Genomic DNA, 21,749 nt, shown 5'->3' with positions numbered 1-21,749 from the left:
GCACAGCACAGGGAGATCAGCTCAGTGCTTTGTGACCACTTAGAGGGGTGGGATAGGGAGGGTCAGAGGGAGAAGCAAGAGGGAGGGGATATGGGAACATATGTATATGTATAGCTGATTCACTTTGCTATACAGCAGAAACTAACACAACAATGTAAAGCAGATATACTCCAATAAAAATGTTAAAAAAATAATAATTTTGTCACTCTAGTACTTGTACTTAAAAATGAAACCACTTTGAAATCACTTCAGAGAGGCAACTGACTTGAACATGGGTTCACCTGGGTGTGTGATACTTTTACGTTATTGAGCTTATGTTTCTTTTGCTAAGATAGATGACTATGGTTTAAATGTTTACGTATCAACAGGATACTCCTCTCTGGATCCTTCTATAGGAAACCCAATGGCTCTGGCAATGGAGTTAAAGACTAAAGGGGAGTCTGGGTTTAGCTTGGAAGGCCAAGAAAATTTATACAGATATCCATGCTTCTAAAACCAGAAATGAATCAGATCTAGCATGAGGAAACAGGGCTTTCCAGAAATCTACTAATAAATAATTTGATTAAGCTCAAAGAAGGAAAGAACACAGCCATTTGCAATATAAAATGGATGGAATCCCAGATGGGGAGTCAACCGAGATAAGGTGAAGAGACAAAGTAAACATACCAAGAATAAAGAATCACAATATGAACTGTCATATATGAAAATTAAAACTGAATTATGTAACTAGTCTTTTTTTGTTCTTTATTTTGAGCTAGAGATCTGGTTTTAGGACCCTGAATACCTTCTATCCTAAGGGTGTTTTTGAAGGGTGTTTCCCAAAAAGAAAGCTAGCTTCATGCCTGGAAAATTGCTTGCTAGCTCCAGTTCTCAGGGAACGAGTTCCAGCTGACCTGTTCTTGCTCCTTTGAAGTCTGATGGGATCAGAGCCACAATGAAGTCAGAACTGAACAGGCGTGAAGTTCTGAATAATCTGAAGTTTATCTGAGGGACTTTCTGCCTCCTTTACCACTTTTGCGTAATTATCATGACGTGAAAGTAAGATATTCCCGGAAACCTACAGTTTTGTAACAAGAATCTAATGATAGAAGACAAAATGTTTCCCAGTGTAAAAGAAGCACTAGCACAGTTTGACACCAGCCTAAGTGACCACATGAACATCTGTAAAGAAGAATGGAAGGAACCGTCAGCCTGCAAATCTATGAAAAGGTGCCAGAGCCACAGGGTGGCAATTTGCAGGCAGCAACATCGAGGTGGAACAGAAAGGAAATCTGGCATAAACAGTGTCACTGCAGAAATACCCATGTTTGTGAGAAAAGCCTTCCTTTCCCTATAGCGGAAATAATTTTTAGATATTTCAAGTCAAAGTTTTGATTTTATTTATTTTTCTTGTTCAGTGGATCAGTGACATGTTTCACAAGGAGTGGGAGCTGGGAGAGTTCACCTCTGGACACTGGACTGGAACAAAAAGTTAGTAGACATGCAGATTCAATTTTGGGAAGATGGTCTAAAACCCTGGGGCTCTGGGGCTGAAAGAGGTCTGTCTTTGAGAACAAAAGAGAGGAACATAGTATTAGCACAGCATAAGGTCTGATCGATGACCCTCCCCCTCAACTACCTCAGCATTAAAGCTCCAGGAAGAAATGTTCACTGAGTGATCTTTAATAAGTGTTTATTGACTGAATGAATCTCAACAGAGACTCCGAAATCCTCTGGCAGTGGTGGCTTGTGCCTTGCTTTCCGCCTTTGGGTATCTGATTTATAAGAGGCCCCATGTCAGCCTGAGGTGTACAGAGTAGATACAGAGCATGATATGCTGAGTCAGAGGGGGGCCTAAGATAGTTATCTCCACTCCCCACACCCACTCAGCTTGTACACAGTTTGCAAGAGATCTCAAAATCACTGTGTGTCCCTATGGGGGTCTATAGAAGTGCTTGGATGGCTGGTAGACCAGGAAAGGGACTTAGGAGAAGGTCAGTGCCCAGGAGGTACATGGACCTTGAGTGACCAACCATCGTGGTTTACCCAGAACTGTGAGGTTTCTCCAGGTGAAGGGTTCTCAATTCTAAAAGCAAGACAGTCCTTGACAAACTGGGACAGGTTACCTTCTTACCCAAATCCCAAAACGTGAGCCCAGCAGGAGCCACAGCCAGCAGGAAGAACTGCCAGAGCAGTGGGGAGCCCAGAAGGAACCTGAGTAGAGCACGTGGAGCAACGCCCAATCCTCTGATGATGTTACATAGTTAGCTGGGCCTGACCCAAGGGCTATGCTGGAGGGGTCAAGGAGGACACTTGAAATGGGACAGCAGCGCCGAATGGGAGCTTGACCTCTGACTAAGTTTGAATCCCATATTGACTTATATATATAGTTATTAGGGTACCCGAAGGTATGTGCTCCGATATTTATTTTTTGCTGCTATTGACTGGAACTGGGAGCTTACGAACAAATGAAGATCAACTTTAGAAAAAAATATGTTACATGTATTCTTCATCTCAGGACTGTAAATCTTAAACTTGCTTTTATAAGAAGTCATGACCTCCTTCTGAATTGTTACTATTAATCTATTTATTCATTGTTCACCTTTCCAGCAGAGTTAGCTTAGTTTTGAAGCACCTCACACTGTATCTATCCAACCCTCATTTAAGTGCTCTTATAAAAAATCATATACTTTCCTTTCAAGGAAAAAAATATAGAACAAACTGGGTAGGTGTTCTTGAAAAGAAAGCACTGAATTAAAAAACCAAAAACCGGGTCTGTGATTATGCATTTCCATCCAAAAATAAAATGAAGACTTAATTACTAACTCAGAAATAGGATCCAGTCCCTTCGCAGTTTCTCAAGGGGTAATTTTGTGGGCTGTACTTAAGCTGGGATGTCTACTCTTCCTTTTCCGCTTTCTGTGCTATCCAGAACATTTACTGGTTTTGTTTCTTAATATATTTACAAGGGAGGTTATAGAAAAGGTATAGAAGATTCTAATTCTAATGAACTACTTTTACCAGGTTTTCTATGAGATGCTGACTAACGATATAAATTTGCTTTGGCCTCTGAACAGCCATTTAGTCCCCAGGTTCCAATCTCTAGGGGACATCACTGGCATGCAACTTAATATATCCTAAAATAAATTCATCATCTTTTGTTTCAAAGCCATTTCCATAATTAGGAATTTGTTGTCCTGTGTTCTAGTAAAAAGATGGTATTGGTTTATTTTAGACATGGAAGATGAAAAAAGGACAGATGCTTTCAACTCCAAGAAAAATAATAGTTGACTCACAGTGACTTAAATAAACAAGGATTGCTTTTTTTCCTCACACAAAAAGGAGTGAAGGTGGTTGCTGACTGTGGTTCACTGGAGCTCTGGTTTTCTTGATCATACAGCTCCAGGCATGGTGTCTGCATTTGAACAAGAACAGTGGAGAGTAACAGGGGACCTCTGTATCAGAAAAATAAAAGTTTTCTCAGAACACCTTAGCTGACTTCTGCGTACCTCTCATTAGCCAGGACTGTGTCACATCATCACTGCGGATGACAAAGAAAAAAAAAAATCTCTCCCTGGCAGCTAATCTACGAGGGTGATCTTAGGATTGATGTAAGTCACAGATAGCAAAACGGACTTTACTGTTACTCACAAAACAGGAAAAAAATTGCCAAACCAGTCATGAACACCACTTACTTCAGCTCAAAATATTTTAACACCAGCTTCTCCATTCCATGTGACGTGAATCAGAATCACAGACAAACAAACAAGAGCTCTGCAGGGATTCACAAGTTCTACCCTCTACTGCAGCAACTCTCCTAGTTTATAAATTATGACCAGTACCTGCCAGGACCCTCCCAGGACTGACTCAGACCCCCAATACACTTTCCTCACTCCCTTCCTCTCCCCACCTCCCTCTGAGAAGACCCTTGGTTCTCTTTTGGTTCCCACTTGCAGGAGGAAGTAAATAAACCTAACTTTAGTTATAGGAGTGTTTTTGCAGGCTTTTGCCTCTCAGATTTTCACACCCAGAAAGAGGATAGGGAGAAGTGGGTCGAAGACAGGAGTTGAGTCTGGTGCCTGAAGATGTTTGCCACAGGGAACCAACAATGTGAGGGTGCAAAGGAGCAGATAAAAAATGGTACTCATGCAAGGAGAAACAAGGAGATTATCTGCTAGATATCTTACTGTTTACGGAGAATATTCTAGCAACTGAGCATTTGATGAAGTCCTCCTCCCTAAGAGCAGGGTCTCACTCGAAGGGAAAGGCTACAGGCTCCTGACATTGGAAGAGGCTTCCTGCCCACTACTCACCCTCTCCCTTTCCGGTTCTTCTGCTGTTTATGAAATACAGCTGAAGAAACCAGAGGTCCTCAATAGATAAGCACGACGTTTTGTCAGACACAACACCTCATTGTTTAATCTGCAGATGTGTGCTTGTACGATACATGTATCCAACTGCCTTCTTGAAATGTCCACTTAGATGTCCAATAGACCTTTCAACTCCTGCCCAACAGTGAATTCCTGATTTTTTTCTTCCACCCCATGACTAATCTTCTCTACCACTAGCCTTCCCATTGGAGGACATGGTAAACTCCTTCCTTCCAGTTGCTGTTACCAAATCATTTCGGTTTATCCTTATAGCTTCTCTTCCTCTCATGCCTCGAAACCAATCCATTAAGAAATCCTACTGACCAACCCTTCTCAGTATATTCAGAATTGACCACATGACACTACCTCTTGCGCTAACAGCACCCCAGTCTTAGGCCACCAGCACCTCTCACCTGGATTACTATGACAGGCTCCCAGCTTCTACCTCTCGTCCTCCCACAGCCAGGGTTATCCTTTACAAATGTAAGCTAAAGCATGCCACTGCTCTACTCAGAAACCTGCAATGACTCCCTAGTTCTCTCACAGTAAAAGCCAGATCCTTACAGTTACCTACAGGTCTCCAGGCCCTGGCCTCTAGGATTGCTCTGGCCTCCTCTTATGCGGCTCTGCTCCTCGTCCTTCCAAACTTGCCACCCTGGCCCCTTGTTAACTCTAGATGATACCAGGCAGCCTTGTTGCATTGACTATTCTCTCAGCCTGTAATGCTCTTTCCCCAAATTGGTGAATTCTATTACTCTTTCAGGTCTTGAACTAATAATTGAGGCTAACTCTGACCAACCTATTTAAACAGCAACTCAACACTCATCTGTTGAAATGCCAGTCCTCCTTGATTTGCTCAACATTTTTTCTTTCTTTTTTTATAGCACTTATTCCTTCTAACTTACTATAATATTTATTTATCACGTCTGTGCTTCCTCCCCTTCCCCGAGAATGTGAGCTTCGCAGGTGCAAGGATCTTTGTCCGTGTTGTTCAGTGATTTATCCTAAGTGCCTAGAACAGTGTCTGACACCATGGATGCACTCAGAAAATACTACTGAACAAATAATTCTATCGCTTGGCATGCTTGCTCTTCCTAGATTCAACGCTGTGTTCAGAAAGCAAACAAACAAACAAAACAGGGCACGTGTAAACCCACACCCAGAAAAGAAAAAGAAGTCCAACTCACAGGGTATGTCAGCATGACACACAGCAAGACTCCTTTAGAATCATCTGCCCAAACTATCTCCCTAAGTTCTACTCATAAAATCATTGCAGCTGCTCCTATAATCTCTAAACATTTTATAAAAATCATGCCTGTGATTTCTATTTTTTTACCCTATATTTTCATTTATGCTTTTTAAATTTTTTCAAAAATAGCTCTCAAATCAATCAAGCTGAAATTTGAAAGGATAAAGGAGACAGTGTAGGCTTGCTTAGGGAGAATTTAGGTAATCTGAAAATAAAATGGTAGAGATCAGGCAGTTGCAAAGTTTCAGTCAGTGAGGGGGAAAAGATCAAACCAGAGAAGAGCCAGGGATGTATCATTAAAATATTATCTGATGGGTCACAGCTATGTGAGGACAGGGTACTCTCATATGCAAAGACACAGATTAAGGGTGAGCTCATCAATGAGCCCCTCAACGGTTTGAATAAGGTGAATACAGCCCTGTATCATACATGCAAAAACACAGCACTTCACAGATTAAGATTCTGAACTGGGCACATTTTGTGTGAATAAAGGAATCTGCTATTTCACCATTGGTAATTAACGTGCAGAAATCATTGCCCTGGTGATCATTTCAAAATATATGTAAATATCAAATCATCACATTGCACACCTGAAACGAATACTATGTTATGTGTCAATTATACCAAAAAAAAGAAGTCACTGTCCTCAAAAAGTAAGACAAGCAGAAAACGTATTCAATAGTGGCTTTAGGAAGTTTGTGGTGCATCAGAGGTGACTACTTCCCTGTAGTCACTCTTCTGGGTTATCACCCTGGAGGATAAGAAAGACATATTCCTTGTTCTGTCAGCTACAGGATACTTGGCAACATAGACAGTTGCATGACACCATTTTGGCAAAAAACTGTTTTGTATATTTCTCTACCTGCCAAAAATTGAAATTTGCAACCCCTATTCTACATCGTCTCTTGTGTTGTTCTCCTTACCAGGAGTGCCTGGTTCGTTTACCAAAATCTTCTTCTGGAGATATTTTAACTCCTAATCTCGCCATGGGGGTAAAACAGTAAAATCTCAACAGCTCATCCGCACTTCTCTGGTAGCAAACAATTTAAATTTAATGCCCAGGAAACATGCTGTTTGAAGTGAAATAGCAACATCACCATAAAATCTAGCAGTTTATGAAAGCTGGATGAACTAACTTGGGTATTATTGACAGAAATTATTGTATCATTAAAGTTACTGACATGGAAAATGAACAAGGTACTAAAATGACTCAATATACTGTCTATTACTAAGAAGGAAAGTCTTCCTGTATGGAAAACCATTATTAAAATTTATGAATACACATCTAATATCAGAATATATTATCTTAAAACATTCATCTCTCAGTTTTTGTGATTACTGCCACCACTTGCTTTAGGCAGAAATAACAGCTATTACATTATTGATGGTTCAAAAATTAGTATATTTTTATTAAAATTGTTTGCTGTTCTGTTTAAATATAAACTGTTTAGACTATCAGGACCCATATCTGCATATATGTAATAAAAATAAGCACTATGTTATGTTTTATTATAAACATATTAAAGTTTTAAAAAGGTACATTCTACAGACATCATAAACTGTAATTTACCGTTCATGTGAATACTACTTTATTAAGATTATATGGAAGCGAGCTTATTTCATAATGGATGATTTTTGTATATTTTTAAGATTCATTATATGTCTTTGGATGACTTCCCCAAGGATCCCCTCTTAAATGAACTAAGATTATTAGAGACTTAAGGTCTGTACTTTACTGGGGGCTGGCTGAGACTTCTAGAACTTTTATCTTCAAAATATAAAATTAATAAAACTCTTTTCAGAATAACATAGCCCTCTCATAAAAGATCTGAAAATAGGACAGAATATCACCTAAATTCACTGGGTTAAATTCAACTCAAAATTAGATGTAGTTTGTTTGTGGGCAAAACATCTCAAAATGAAATTTTTTCATGTTGGAACGAAAGGCACTTTTTAGAAGTATGTTAAGGTAGTATATGTAATGCTGTCATAATATTTCATATAAAGGTTGTATCTTTCCACCATGTGAGAGGTCAACTAAGTTTTTACAAAAAGTTTCTCCCCAGATTTGCAAAAACTGACAAAGATGAGATCTTGTAATAATATTTCAGTATGTCTGTTTTGTAAGCAGACTCAACTACATTAAATATTCTACTTCAGTAAATCCCCATACTGCCTGCCAACACATTTTAATGTTTCTTTTCCTTCAGGAGGGGCCTTTAGAGGGAACCATATACTGAGGATGAGTAATGACCAAGACAAGAAGAAGAGGGACATTTCTGCTGTGGGCATCAGAAGCAAAACTAAAAATAAACTAAGTTCCTTTTCCAGCTGTTGCTTGCAAAACTACATGCATAATGCTCACATTCACCAAGGGAGGCTGAATGGGTTAATGTGACATCACATATTGTTCTGTCATATATAACCATGTCCTGATATAAACATCACTGCTAACATCACAAACAAAAGCCACAGGCACGGCAAGTGGCTCCTGTCTCCTTACCCCTTACAGGGTTGTGTGTTCGGGTGTTTCACTTGTCCTACAACAAAAACATGAATTCTGAAAATCTGAACAATTCGAGGAAGGATGAAAGGCCGTTTACCTGTCTATGATGGCACACATATCAATGCTGACATTCGCAAAACTTCCTGGCCTCCTTTGTGCCACTTCGTATAAATTTACAAGTTGATCATCCACTTGAATGAGCTGCATGCATCCTTGGAATGAAGGCTGAAGGACAGAGTGACTTGAGTTATTCATCTGGTTCCGATAACCTGTGAGAGAGAAAAAAATGGGAATGTTGAATTCTGTGTCCAGCATGCTTCACTAAAATTCCTCTGGGTGTTTTCCCTGACCACAGCCATCGTATCCAACTACTGTGTTTCACTGATCCTTGCTGTTGTACTCAGTGTGGAAGAATGAAGTCTTTTGAGAAAACAGTATTATTTCAGGGGAAGCTGTTAAGGGTTGAACCTAGGCAAATGTTTGTCTCTGGTCTATGTCTATGAAGCATCCTTCATATTTTCTCTTTTGACACCTTCTTTTTCACTCTGCCACATCTCTGTCCATCTGCTCACGGCTATACTTCTTCATGTGACCCTGTCTTCAGAGATCAGGATGTAAAATTTTAGACCTTTCCCAACTATCCAAGCTCCTTCCTTTTATGTCTTTAATATTTACTGTTATTTTCTTAATTCCTCAGAGGTCTGTTATTCGGATGTCAAGAAGCTAAACTTACTATTATCAACTAAGGTGGGTTTCTTTTATAGATTAATATCTAATTCAATCCAAAGAGACATTTGCATTACAAATGATTTCCCAATTTATAAAACCCAAAGAAACATAAAGAGATAAATTTAGGCATAAGGGTCAGCCACATTGCTCTGAATATTCATCTCATATAAGGTACCTAAAATGGTATAGGTAGCATAAGTGATAAGAAGTGGAACTAGAAGCTTAGAAGAATGAATAACAAAACAAAAAAAGAAAGTTTCTATTAGGGTTAGCAACTACTGGTTCTATTACAGAGTAGGATATACATATACTAAGGTTGAGATCAGATAATTTTAAAAATTTTATTGCAAAGTAACTTTAAAATAGCACCACAAATAAACTTCCTTTATGCCTCTCAATAGAAAAAATCATAATTCATATTATGCATAGAAAATCTGCAGGCCATATGGAATAACATTTCTTGATCACATTAAATATCTCCACAAAGTCCCCCAAATGAACTTCACCTATCAGAGCAAATTTAAACTGTAGTAATTTGTCTGCTTAAAAATCGTAAGTTATTCACACATTCTTTTCAATCTAATATTATATCTATAGCAAAAAAACAATTTATACAAAATGGGTTGGTATCAGGATGTGCCATTAATTGGATAAAAGGGAATTTTCAATAAAAACATTGTCCAAAAGATGACCATTAAGTGATTTTTTATTTTATTTAAAATATTTATTTATTTTATTTTATTTATTTATTTATTTTCGCTGCACCGGGTCTTAGTTGTGGCATGCAGGATCTCAACTTGCGGCATGTGGGCTTCTTAGTTGTGGCATGCGAACTCTTAGTTGTAGCATGCATACGGGATCTAGTTTCCCCACCAGGGAGCAAACTCGGGCCCCCTGCATTGGGAGCGCGGAGTCCTACCCACTGGACCACCGAGTACAGAGTCCTACCCACTGGACCACCAGAGAAGTCCCCATTAAGTGATTTTTTTTTTAAATGTCCTATTCTGTTTGACTAGTAATAGTAGTTTAGAACAATAGAAATCTCTTTCTCCCTTTATTAATGGGTTACAATAATTAAAATCTAATAATTATCAATTGAATCCTTTTTAAGGATTAATCACAGAAGTGTATACAATCATTTTCCATCAACATAGTAATATGTAAAAATATGATTATACTTAACTTCTTGGCTTAAAAATAAATAAGGCTCTATTTCAATGTCAAACATATGGCTTTTTTTTTTTCTTTTCTCTTTTCTGAGTCACTTTTTTTTTTTTTTTTTCATTTGCATTGACTTAATCCTCTCAGAAAATTGCTGATCTTAGCTAAGTGGTCTATTTAGACTAGCTATATGCATACATATGATTTTCACTCTGCCTAATCAAGATAAAATTGAATGGAGTTTAATGTCTAAACTTAGCAAAGAGAAAACATCCAGCTATAACTTTACTGACTATTCTTAACATGACAATCACATGATTCTGTTTTTTGAATACTTGGGAGTCTCTAAATATCCACACTTGCTTTGAAGAATTCCAAAATGGGGACATCTATTGTGAGAACAAGACCTTCTCAGAAGCAAGGCAGCTGCGTAACACACAGATCACTATCAAATGGGTATAGTTAAGTTCATAAAACAAGACTTCATCAGTCACTCATAACAATGTTGTTTGGCCCTGATGAATTCTGGAGTTTGAAATTGTCAATTCCTTTCATTTTCTACACGGGATACATTCTAGGAGAAGATAATTATAGTACAAACTACTACATGTCCATTATAATGTAGCCATGGAGCCTCATGGCTCATGAAGAGGCTGTCAGTAATGACTGAAAGGAAGGTGAGGAAGCAATATTACTGGAAATGGAAGAAAACTGGATCATTGCTGTGTTGCAGTGGAAAGTTTAGCAAAACTGTGATAATGTGGAAAGGAAAACACTGTACTTAATGAACTGCATAACCTAGCTAAGGACATTTCCACACAGAGTACTCTGGCGTCTTCTCTTTGTTTATAGTAAAAGGGAAAAAGAAGAGAGAAAAACTAAAGACAAACTGCTAAATATAAGGAAGCTAGGTCTTGATGGATTTGAAAATAAAATATTTTCTTAATTTCAGTCTCTCCAGATGTTGAACGCAAAAAAATTAAGAAATCACTTCATGGCAAATTTCTACTACCAGGAAAACATGATCTAAAGATGATAATGAGGTGTGGCTATAAAATCCATATTAAGACCTCAGAAATATCTTAGATGGTGCCTCCAAGAACCATTCATTCAGACAAATTAACTTCTAGCCAGCTTACCGGTATGTCTCACAGAGCCTCTGAGTTAAACAATAATGGTTCTAATAATCTTATGGACGTTTTCCCCTCAGCATGTCAGCGGAAGCCCAATGTGAAAAAGAGCTTATCTTTATGAAAGTGTGGATATGGCTTTTGTTTAATGAAGTAAAGCTAAACAGCATTCATAGGAAGCCTACATATTTTTAAGAGAACTGTACTAGTAGAATGTTGACCACTCCCTTATAGTTAGCAATGGGTTAAAGATGTTGAGTCTCTGGTACTGAAATTCCGGGTGCTCTAACACCCTCCTATGCTTGAAATGGAGGACAGCATATTATTATTTATTTCTGTTATTGTTCCCTGTATGTACAAATATAATTTCAGTAAAAAATCTTAGTGTAATAGTGTCTGTGATACTTTCAGTGACTAAAGCTTAGGATTTAACCTACTTAGTAGATTAACAGCAGGACTGACTGGAGAAAAAAATTTGCAGCTGGGATTTTGAGGGTCAGAAATGAATAGATATAAAATGGATAGAGGGTTAAACTCAACTAAAATTTGCCAAGTTATAAAAATTAAAAACAGGAAAAAAGTAAACTTTTACTTGTTTTGGCTTAGACCTTTAAATTTATTATATCTATGAATTTGAAATAAAAAATACAATGTCTATACATGGGTTGTAGTTACTGGTGATCTGACGATATGTTGTAATACCCACAGTGAACTGTAATTGTGTCATTCTCAATTGCATCTATCAGTGAACTGGGTCATTATAATTATGTTACCTTACTGGCATGTTTGAGATTTCCATTTCAAGACTTGGCATATAAAAACTTTATCCTGATTTGAAGTCCTTTCAGCATTTAGTTATTCTTGTTGACAAAAGAAACACATGCGTTTTCAAGGTTTTAAAATTTTAACTCAGATATACGTTAGTGAAAAGCATGCTGGTATTTGTTTTGACATTAAAATGCCAATCTAAGTTGTTGTAAATTATATGGTAACTTGATGGGACAAGAAAAGCAAACAACAGGCAACAGGGCTGCATATTTTACATGTCTAAAACTACATGCATACAAGATGTCTCTATACTTATTTTAAAGTTGGGAAGTTTAGGAGGTTAGAAAGGCTGGTAGAATGCTGTAAAGATGCTAAACACCATTTAGGCTTTTCCTTTTAAAATAACCTTGGAATATTGTGCAAAGCGTCTACTAATATCTGTTTACCAAATCTTCCTAAAGAATTCACCCTGGTGGGGTTGGGCCCAAGCAAGCAGTGTGTTAGAGTGAGCCAGGAGTGAGCCCAGTGGTGCTTGGTGCCTGCAGTAAGGACAGCCAAGCACATGCCCATCTGGCACGGCTCGGAGACTGACTACAATACAGGTTGATTGAGCAAATAAATAGATAGATTGACGATAGTGCGAGCCAGGTTCACGTTGTCAGGAAAGGAGGGTGCAAATGAAAAGAGGGAGATCTTGAATGGATCCTATGGGTTTGGATTGGAATTTAATCTATAAGTGTGCACTTGTGGTTTTCAGTATATACATATAGAAATAAATCTTGATGGAATTGTGTATATACTCAATATACAGGTGGTTTCTACCACCCACTGAAGATGGTCCAGAGAAGGATTATACCCAGAAGAAATGAGTCCCTTTACAGTTCAGATCTTAGTTTCTCTACTGAATAAAAACAGGACTCTTTGGAGAAAGGCTGATCCTAGAGCTGGGTCACAGAAAGCACAATATGAGCCTGGAACATTTTGCTGCCCAGGAAAGTAAATAAGTGCTCAAGGAATGATGGTGCCATGTCAGAATGACATAGGGGCCAGTCTTAAGAGGGCTCCTACTGCTCCTATCTGGACAATTTTAAAACAAAATAAATAATTTGAGCATCAGAAAGATACTTTGAGTATCAAAAGAAAGGAAGGAAGGAAGGGAGGGAGGGAGGGAGGGAGGAGGGAAATAAGAGCAAAAGGAAATAATTTATAGATATATTTCATCGAATAACAGGAATCCATGAGTCCACCTGCATAAAAATGAATAAACAGGAGAATAGAAATATCTTCCTGTGATAACTAACAAATGTAAAAAGCATGTTGGAATTAGAAAGGTACAATCTGGCAACCATCATAGTAGTAATTAATCCAGGCAAGAAATATTAACTGATGCTCGAGTGAGTGGGTGAAATTTGGATGATGAACAGTCTCAAAGTGTCTCCCTATGAATATATTCACTAATTTCAAAGGGGAAAGTAGTCATTTTACAGCAAAGAAGCCTGGCAGACATCTTTGTAATCAAATGATCAAAGTTATCACCACCAGTAACAGGACCCACTGACACTGGGACACCTGATAGGTTGCAATGAGAAGAATGCAATGACTCCCGGTGGTACTCCTGCCCAAGACACATATCCTAGGTCCAACCATGAGAGAACATCAGACAGACTCAACCTGAGAGGATCTTCAGGAATGATAAGGTTGTGAAAGCCAACAAACAGCTGAGACTCTGATCTCAATCAGCAGAGACTGGAGAGGCAGGAAAACAGGGTGTAACATGTGATCCCAGACTGGGTCTTTTACTGTAAAGGACGTTACTGGACAAGTGACAAAACTTGAATGAGTTCTCTGAGTGAAAGTTATACCGGTGGCTTTTGAACTGTTCTTGAAAACTTTTTTTTCACATTTTAAATTGTTTGAGAATAAAAACTAATTTTAAAAAGATTATGATCCATTTGACATGAGATGGTGCTTGACGCTAAACATGCCATTCGAGAACCTTATTTTGGATTAAATTATTTCCCAATAAAAGGAAATTTTCCTGTCTCCATTTCCCCATGTCCCACTCTATTCCACTTTAATCTGCTTTCAGTACCCATGAATTGTCAATTAAATTGCTCTTCCTAATTTCAGTGGTCATTTTCAGGTAACCAAAGGACATCTTTTACCCTTTAGCTAGACCTCCCGGTGGGATTTAACACTTGATCCTCATTTTATGTTCTATGTTACCAGGCCAGGGTGACTTTTGTGGCCTTAAAAGACTGAATATTCTGAATCCTGCCCACATTCCAATTTCAATTCATATCCCTCTTAGCCAGATTTTTAGATCTAGGGAGTTCCTAAACCCTAAAAATATTAGGACACATGCAAACACTCAAATTCCCTTCCAAGATTTAAAAATTAAAACAATATTAGTTAAACCATTAAATAAGTATAAGAAAATTCTACAAAAGATTATTTTCCCTCAGTATATACTTTATGCTTCAAATAGATTTGTCACATTTAAAAATGGTTCTCTTATGGGCTTCCCTGGTGGTGCAGTGGTTGAGAGTCCACCTGCCGATGCAGGGGACACGGTTCGTGCCCTGGTCCAGGAAGATCCCACATGCCGCGGAGCAACTAAGCCCGCGAGCCACAACTACTGAGCCCCTGTGTCACAACTACTGAGCCCGTGTGCCACAACTACTGAGCCCGTGTGCCACAACTACTGAAGCCTGCACACCTAGAGTCCGTGCTCCGCAACGCGAGAAGCCACCGCAATGAGAAGCCCGCACACCTCAATGGAGACCCAATGCAGCCAGAAATGAATAAAAATAAAATAAATTTACAAAAAAGCAAAACAGAACCAAAAAAACGGACTCCTCGGCTTCCCTGGTGGCGCAGTGGTTAAAGAGTCCCCCTGCCGATGCAGGGGACACGGGTTCGTGCCCCAGTCCGGGAAGATCCCACATGCCGTGGAGCGGCTGGGCTCATGAGCCATGGCCGCTGAGCCTGCGCATCCGGAGCCTGTGCTCCGCAACGGGAGAGGCCACAACAGTGAGAGTCCACAGCAGTGAGAGGCCCATGTACCACAAAAAAAAAAAAAAAAATGGTTCTGTTGTATTTTGGGGTGACTACTAGCTCCCAAATTAAATGCTTTAAGATGTCTATTCCTACCCCTCTCAAAAAAATCTGAATCACTTTGATGTACAACTGAAACTGACACAACTATACTTCAGTTAAAAAAAAGTGCCTATTCTTGCTCACTATGCTTCAGCCACCCCCATTCTCTTGCCTGTGCTCTAGGAAAACCAAGACCTTTCTGCCTGGAATTTTCTTCCCATTTGCAGTTTTCATGGCTGACTTACGATTCAGGTCAGCTCGAATATCACCTTCTGAGAGGGGGCCTTCCAAGACCACTCTACTTAAAATTATTCTATCCATTTTCTCATTCCAGTTCCTCAGCTACTTATTTCTTGTCATAGAATTTGTCACAATTTATAATTATCTGGATTGGTTTATTTACTTACACGTGTGTGTGTTTCTGAATGTGTTTTTCTCCCCTTTAGTATAATAGTTTCATGACAGCAACTGTATTGTCTTATTTCTCTATGAATTAAAAAAACATATTTGTTGAGAAAAACACACATAGCATAAAATTTACCAATCTATTTACATTAAAACAATCCATAGGATATAAGGGAGATGTTCAAGATACAAAGTGTCTATTATAAAGTTTGGAAATAAATTATTTTTCAACAGATTGAAGCTCTCCTTTATAACATAATATAATCTCCATTTTTCGGGCTTTATTGACCCCTCTGTATTTGTTAGGTGAATGATCAAGTGGGTGAATATGTTTGCATTTTTATCCTGGAATGAGGTGATATCTAACCTTGCATCTTCACTTCCTTCAGGACTCTGTTTCAGTTACCTTATCAGAGAGGCCTTCTCTGATCACCAGTTAAATAACATTCCCCCACCCCCTTGATGCTCTATCCCCCTTATCTGATTTATTTTTCATAACTCTTATCACCACATTATATATTTTTGTTTACTGTTTTTTCTTTTACTGGAATGTACCCTCCATGAGACTTTGACTCCTAGATCTCTTACATAGTAGGGGCTCAAACATTGTCTACTGAATGAACAAAAAGCCACTGAAGAATTTTGAGCAAGGAAATAACTTAATTTGTATTATGTTATTTTCTCTCTGGTGGAGATAGGAATAAGCTGGTAGAAGGAAAACAGGAGATAAGGATTGTTTTACAAAAGAGTCATTGGATAAATTACAAATTCTTATCTAAACTATGTCAATAAAGCTGATGTAGAGGGAATGGATGAAAAATATTTCATAGGAAGATATGACAGAACTGGCTGATCTACTGGATATGAGTACTGTACAGTGAGAGAGAGACAATTAGAATGACTCAGATTTCTGGGTGAGCAACTACATGGATGCTTTTGCCTCTATGAAAAAGAAGATGCAGGAAAAGCATCAGGTCTTTAAGGAGTGGAATGAAAGGAGAGGAGAGGAGAAAGGATGGTGGGTGGTTCTGATGAGTTCAAAGCTAGCCTTTTCAAGTCTGGAGTACCACTGGGATATCTAAGGTAAAATATTCAATCCATAGATTAATATTAATATCTGGACATCAGGAGAGGGATCAGAATTTGAGGAAGTTTTTCAGTCACTATGCTATGGAGGTGGAGGAGATCGTATAAAGAAATTGTATAGTGCACTAAGCAAAGAACTTCAAGGCTGGAACTCTAGAAATAATTTACATATCAGTGGTAGAAGCAGGAAAATAAACTAGTGAATAAAACTGAGAAAGAGGTAGAAGAAAAACCAAGGAGTGATATTAAGGAAGTGAAGGAATGATTAACAATATCAAAGATCACAGAATCCAAATTACATGAAGACTTAGGGCTTGACTTGGGTTTACCATTTAGATCAATGGGAAACTGGAAAAGTGGGTGTGGATAACAAATTGCATTGTTTAAAAAGCACACATGTGGGAGCAGAAAGCACAGTGCTCCTAACATTCCATTATCAAACAGTGGTCTACTAATGAAAGGCTAACTAACATCTTTGGAGGTGATTTTTATGAGTTAATTTTAATTTTGTAAATTATTTAATATAATCTGTTGGCTTTTTCAAATTTAGGATGTCATTTATGTTTATTACATTTATGTTTATCTACTGTTTATTTATAATAAATGAGTAGTAGATATAATATTAAGAATTTTGTCTCTATCAATTTTTCCCCCCTGGGGAAATTAAATGCTCTGTTTCTTATTTCGTTATGTATAAAATAGGAAAACTTACAATAGTTTATAAAACAATATTTTATAAAACTGATGAAATGTATAAGCACAGGAGGTTGTTGTAAAGAATTAGTAAGAATATAACTACAAAGTAAGTGCCTAGAAAATGCCCAGAGTATACACCAAAGAGATCCAGAAATCAACATCATCACCATTTCTATTATTTCAAATGGTTTATATTATTTCAATTGTCTCTGTATTTATCAGAGATCCAAAACTATGTTATTTTTATCCTTAAGAATGTTAAAATCTCATTAGGAAGACAGGTCTCTGAACATAATTGTACTAAAAATGTTACTGCCTGACCAAATGAGTAAGTAAAATGCAAGTAATGGAAGAGTTTGAGAAGACCATTCTCACTCCTTGAATATTTTATCTCTTTCTTTGGCTAAGAGAATATTATATTGTCCCAGGTTTTCTTTATACTTTTCTAGCAATATCTTTTCAATTTCATTTACCGATTGCTTGCCTCCTACCTGGTGTATAAATGTAGGAGTTCATCAAAGTTTGTCCTGGGCCATGTCGGTTTTCTTGGCAGTCTCTCCACAATAATAGCATTACCCAAACCCATTGCTTGAACTACCAACTATATGAGTATGTTTCCAGTGATATCTCCATAACAGGTCTTTCTTCTGAGCTGAGGACTAATGTATCCAGAGGTTCTTGGACTTCCCCATTCTAATATTTAACACATGTTCAAAACTCAAGATATATTGTTCTTGATTCCAGGTGGTATTTTGTCATTGTCCCTATACCAGCAGTCACTCAAAAAGTCAACTTCAATTTCCTCATCTAAAATGTTGCACATATTAAACAATCAAGAGTAATCCCTGGCACCTCCATCCTCACTCCCTGTATGCACAATCACATCGTGTCAGTTCCATCTTTTAAATAATCCTCAGTCTCTTCATGACCATCTGAGATCAGACTATCACACCTTCTCCACCACCCACTTCCAATCCATCTCCAGCATGAAGCCTAAGTGATCCGTATTAAAAATATTAATCTGATCATGTTACAACGTGATCAAGGAGTCTTTTATTTATTTGATAAAATGAATTAATAGGATTTTTTTTCAATTTCCAAGGTTTTTCTTTCCCTCTAATGTTCTAGTTTTCCAAATGCAAAATATATTTATAGTGATATACAAAACATGGGTTCTTACATTATGAAAACAAAATTTTATTTCTTTTTAAAAATAGTATTTATCAGTTTAACTTTATTTAATTAAAATTAATTTAATATAATTTATTGGACCACTTAGGAAGCTAGATTAATTTAAAATATGTATATATATATTTTTTTAAATTTCTTTATTGGAGTATAATTGCTTTACAGTGTAAAATATGTATATTTTAGAATACTTAAAAATATATAAACATTAGTATCAATATACTGTTTAAAAAACACTGTTTATCAAAACTTTATTGCCTTAGCAAGATCAAAAATTTTCAAATAAAAGTATTTGTGAATCTCCCCTCCTATCCTCATACAATACTCATAAGATAAGTAAAGTGTATTTATACCAAAATTAGCTTAAATTTAGAAGATACTGGACATATTTCTATGAGTGTCTTTTAATAATCATGAAGAAAATTACAAGAACATAGAAAAATAAAAGGAAATCAGAGAAGCAGACTACATATCTTGAAAAATTGGGATAGTTAGCAATTTGCAGATCAAATTGTACAATATGATTTTAAAAGCCATTGTTGCCCCAGGGCCACCATAAAAAGAAGAGCAGAATTACCAAACGGAATAATTTAACTCTTTTATGTCTTTTTTTAAATGTTAAGTGAATTTCGGAAAACTTAGTTGTGTATTCGTATAGAGAGAGTGCAAAATGCAAAATAAAAGACTTTTACATTTGATAACTTTGATTCTTTATGACCATTCCCTTTAGTGTATGTAACACATAAAACAGACAAGTACATTCATACATTCACAAAATAAAATAATATTGTCTTCTTGATCCTTCTGTATAAGCTGTTCGTTGATTACTGTGGAATAATACAATATTTTGTAAAATACAATCTTAGTGGTCAGGAGTATGGGCTGCAGAACAGCAGAACTGGCTGGAATCCCAGTCCTGCATATATTAGTTACATAGTTATGCCTTGACTAGGTCACTTGGCTTTTGTTTAATGTATTTTTTAAATTAAATTGTATATATTTAGGGTGTACAACATTATGTTTTAATATATATCTAAATAGTGAAGTGATTATTACTGTCAAGCTAATTAACACATCCATCTCCTCAGAGAGTTACCAATTTTTGTTGTGTGGTGATAGGACCTGAAATCTGTTCTCTTAGCAAATTTCCACTATACAATATAATTAATTATAATATGATTAACACCATACTGTACATTAGATCTCTCTCTAGACTTACAATCCTACATAACTGTGTATTTGCATCCTTTGACCAACATCTTCCCCTTTTCCCTACCTCCCCCTGTCTGGTCTTAACTTCAGTGTCTTCAGTTGAAGAACAGGATTAATAATACCCAATTCATGTGGTTTTTGTAAACATTAAATAAAATACTATAAGAAAAGCACCTAGCACAGTGACTGGCACTCAGTAGGTGCTCAATAATGGTAATTATTATCATTAGGAGCCTGTTAAATGCATGGCTTTGATTAAATAACATGGTAATTTCTCACGTTTTAAAAGTATTTTGATATTTGAGAGATTTGTTTTATACTGTAAAGAAAATTAGAAATTAGTTTCTCATCACTCCTGTAAATAGTCCCATTTTAAAAGCCTATGTATTTTTAATATTTTGAGGGGGGAGGACTCTGCCTTTATTAGTATTTTTACATGTGAAAAAGGAAAATGTGCATGTAAACTAGAATCACAATTATCTGCATTACAATAATATCTATAATCCAAAATACTAGGAAATCAAGGCAATTTCTACCTGGTTTTGGAATGCTTCTAAATATGACTATATTTGATATTCTGGAAATTAACTTCAAATCAATACAAAGCCAAATTGTGTTGCTTTAAAACTGGATAGGCAAGAAATTTTCAACCTGTGTTGGCTCTGGTGCTTAGAAGGTGCTTGGCCCGAAATAGGAGTCCATGACCTATCCTTTTTCCTCCTCCTTCCCTTCTACTTGGTGTTACAATTATTGTTGTTGATGATGATGTTATTACCCTTGATGTGATCTTTTGAGACTTCAATGTTCTGCACTCTGTACAATGATGGTGCTTTTCTTCAGTTGTGATAATGTTTCCATGTTCATCAATGAAGTCTGATGTTAGAATTTGAAGGTAAAATATTGGGTTGGCCAAAATGTTTATTTTTTTCCGTAAGTTGGCTCTTGTAGCACTTAGTTTTAACTTCATTCAAAACAATTTTGTTAGACTGTATGTGACAGCTATCATATCAGCGTGCATTTAAAAAAAGACATCAAAATTGGTGAATTTTTGCATAGTCATTTTAATATTGAAGATGGAAGAAAAAAGGCAAGATTTTCAGTACATTATGCTTTATTTTAAGAAAAGTAAAAGCACAACCAAAATGCACAGAAAGTTTTGTGCAGTGTATGCAGAAGGTGCTGTGACTGATCGCACGTGTCAAAAGTGGTTTGCAAAGTTTCGTGCTGGAGATTCCTCACTGGACGGTGCTCCACATTTGGGTAAACCAGATGAAGCTGATAGTAATCAAATCGAGACATTAACTGAGAACTATCAATGTTATACCACATGGGAGACAGCTGACATACTCAAAATATCCAAATCAAGCTCTGAAAATCATTTGCACCAGCTTGGTTATGTGAATCACTTTGATGTTTGGGCTCCACATAAGTTAAGTGAAAAAAACCTTCTTGACCATATTTCCACAGGCAATTCTCTACTGGAACATAATGAAAACTTTCCGTTTTTAAAACAAATTGTGACGGGCGATGAAAAGCGGATACTGTACAATAACGTGGAACAGAAGAGATCGTGGGGCAAGTGAAATGAACCACCACCACCACACCAAAAGCCGATCTTCATCCAAAGAAGGTGATGTTATGTATATGTTGGGATTGGAAGGGAGTCCACTATTATGAGCTCCTTCCAGAAAATGAAACGATTAATTCCAACACGTACTGCTCCCAAGTAGACCAACTGAAAGCAGCACTCGATGAAAAGCATCCAGAATTAGTCAAGAGAAAATGCATAATCTTCTATCAGGATAACACAAGACCGCATGTTTCTTTGATGACAAGGCAAAACTGCTACAGCTGGGCTGGAAAGTGCTGATTCATCCACCATATTCACCAGACATTACACCTTCGGGTTTCCATTTATTTAGGTCTTTACAAAATTCTCTTAATGGAAAAAGTTTCAATTCCCTGGAAGACTGTAAAAGGCACCTGGAACAGTTCTTTGCTCAAAAAGATAAAAAGTTTTGGGAAGATGGAATTATGAAATTACCTGAAAAATGGCAGAAGGTAGTGGAACAAAAGGGTGAATATGTTGCTCAATAAAGTTCTTGGTGAAAATAAGTCTTTTATTTTTAACTTACAAACCAAAGGCAATTTTTGGCCAACCCAATACTTTT

At 37.1% G+C, this 21,749-nt stretch overlaps 1 protein-coding gene across 1 annotated transcript in view; it reads right to left on the bottom strand.

The window, feature by feature from the left end:
- Positions 1-21,749, bottom strand: part of CNTNAP2 (contactin associated protein 2) — a 982,287-nt gene that overhangs the window by 870,784 nt on the left and 89,754 nt on the right. The window contains exon 4 of the mRNA XM_073809473.1: positions 8,202-8,373. Within this exon, the coding sequence (XP_073665574.1) occupies positions 8,202-8,373 (172 nt within the window). The remainder of the gene's footprint in view (positions 1-8,201; positions 8,374-21,749) is intronic.

Source organism: Tursiops truncatus, chromosome 9, assembly GCF_011762595.2.
Source record: "Tursiops truncatus isolate mTurTru1 chromosome 9, mTurTru1.mat.Y, whole genome shotgun sequence".
Taxonomy (NCBI): Eukaryota; Metazoa; Chordata; class Mammalia; order Artiodactyla; family Delphinidae; genus Tursiops; species Tursiops truncatus.
Note: the sequence above shows the minus strand (reverse complement) of the source record. Positions and strands in the feature narration are given on the sequence as shown.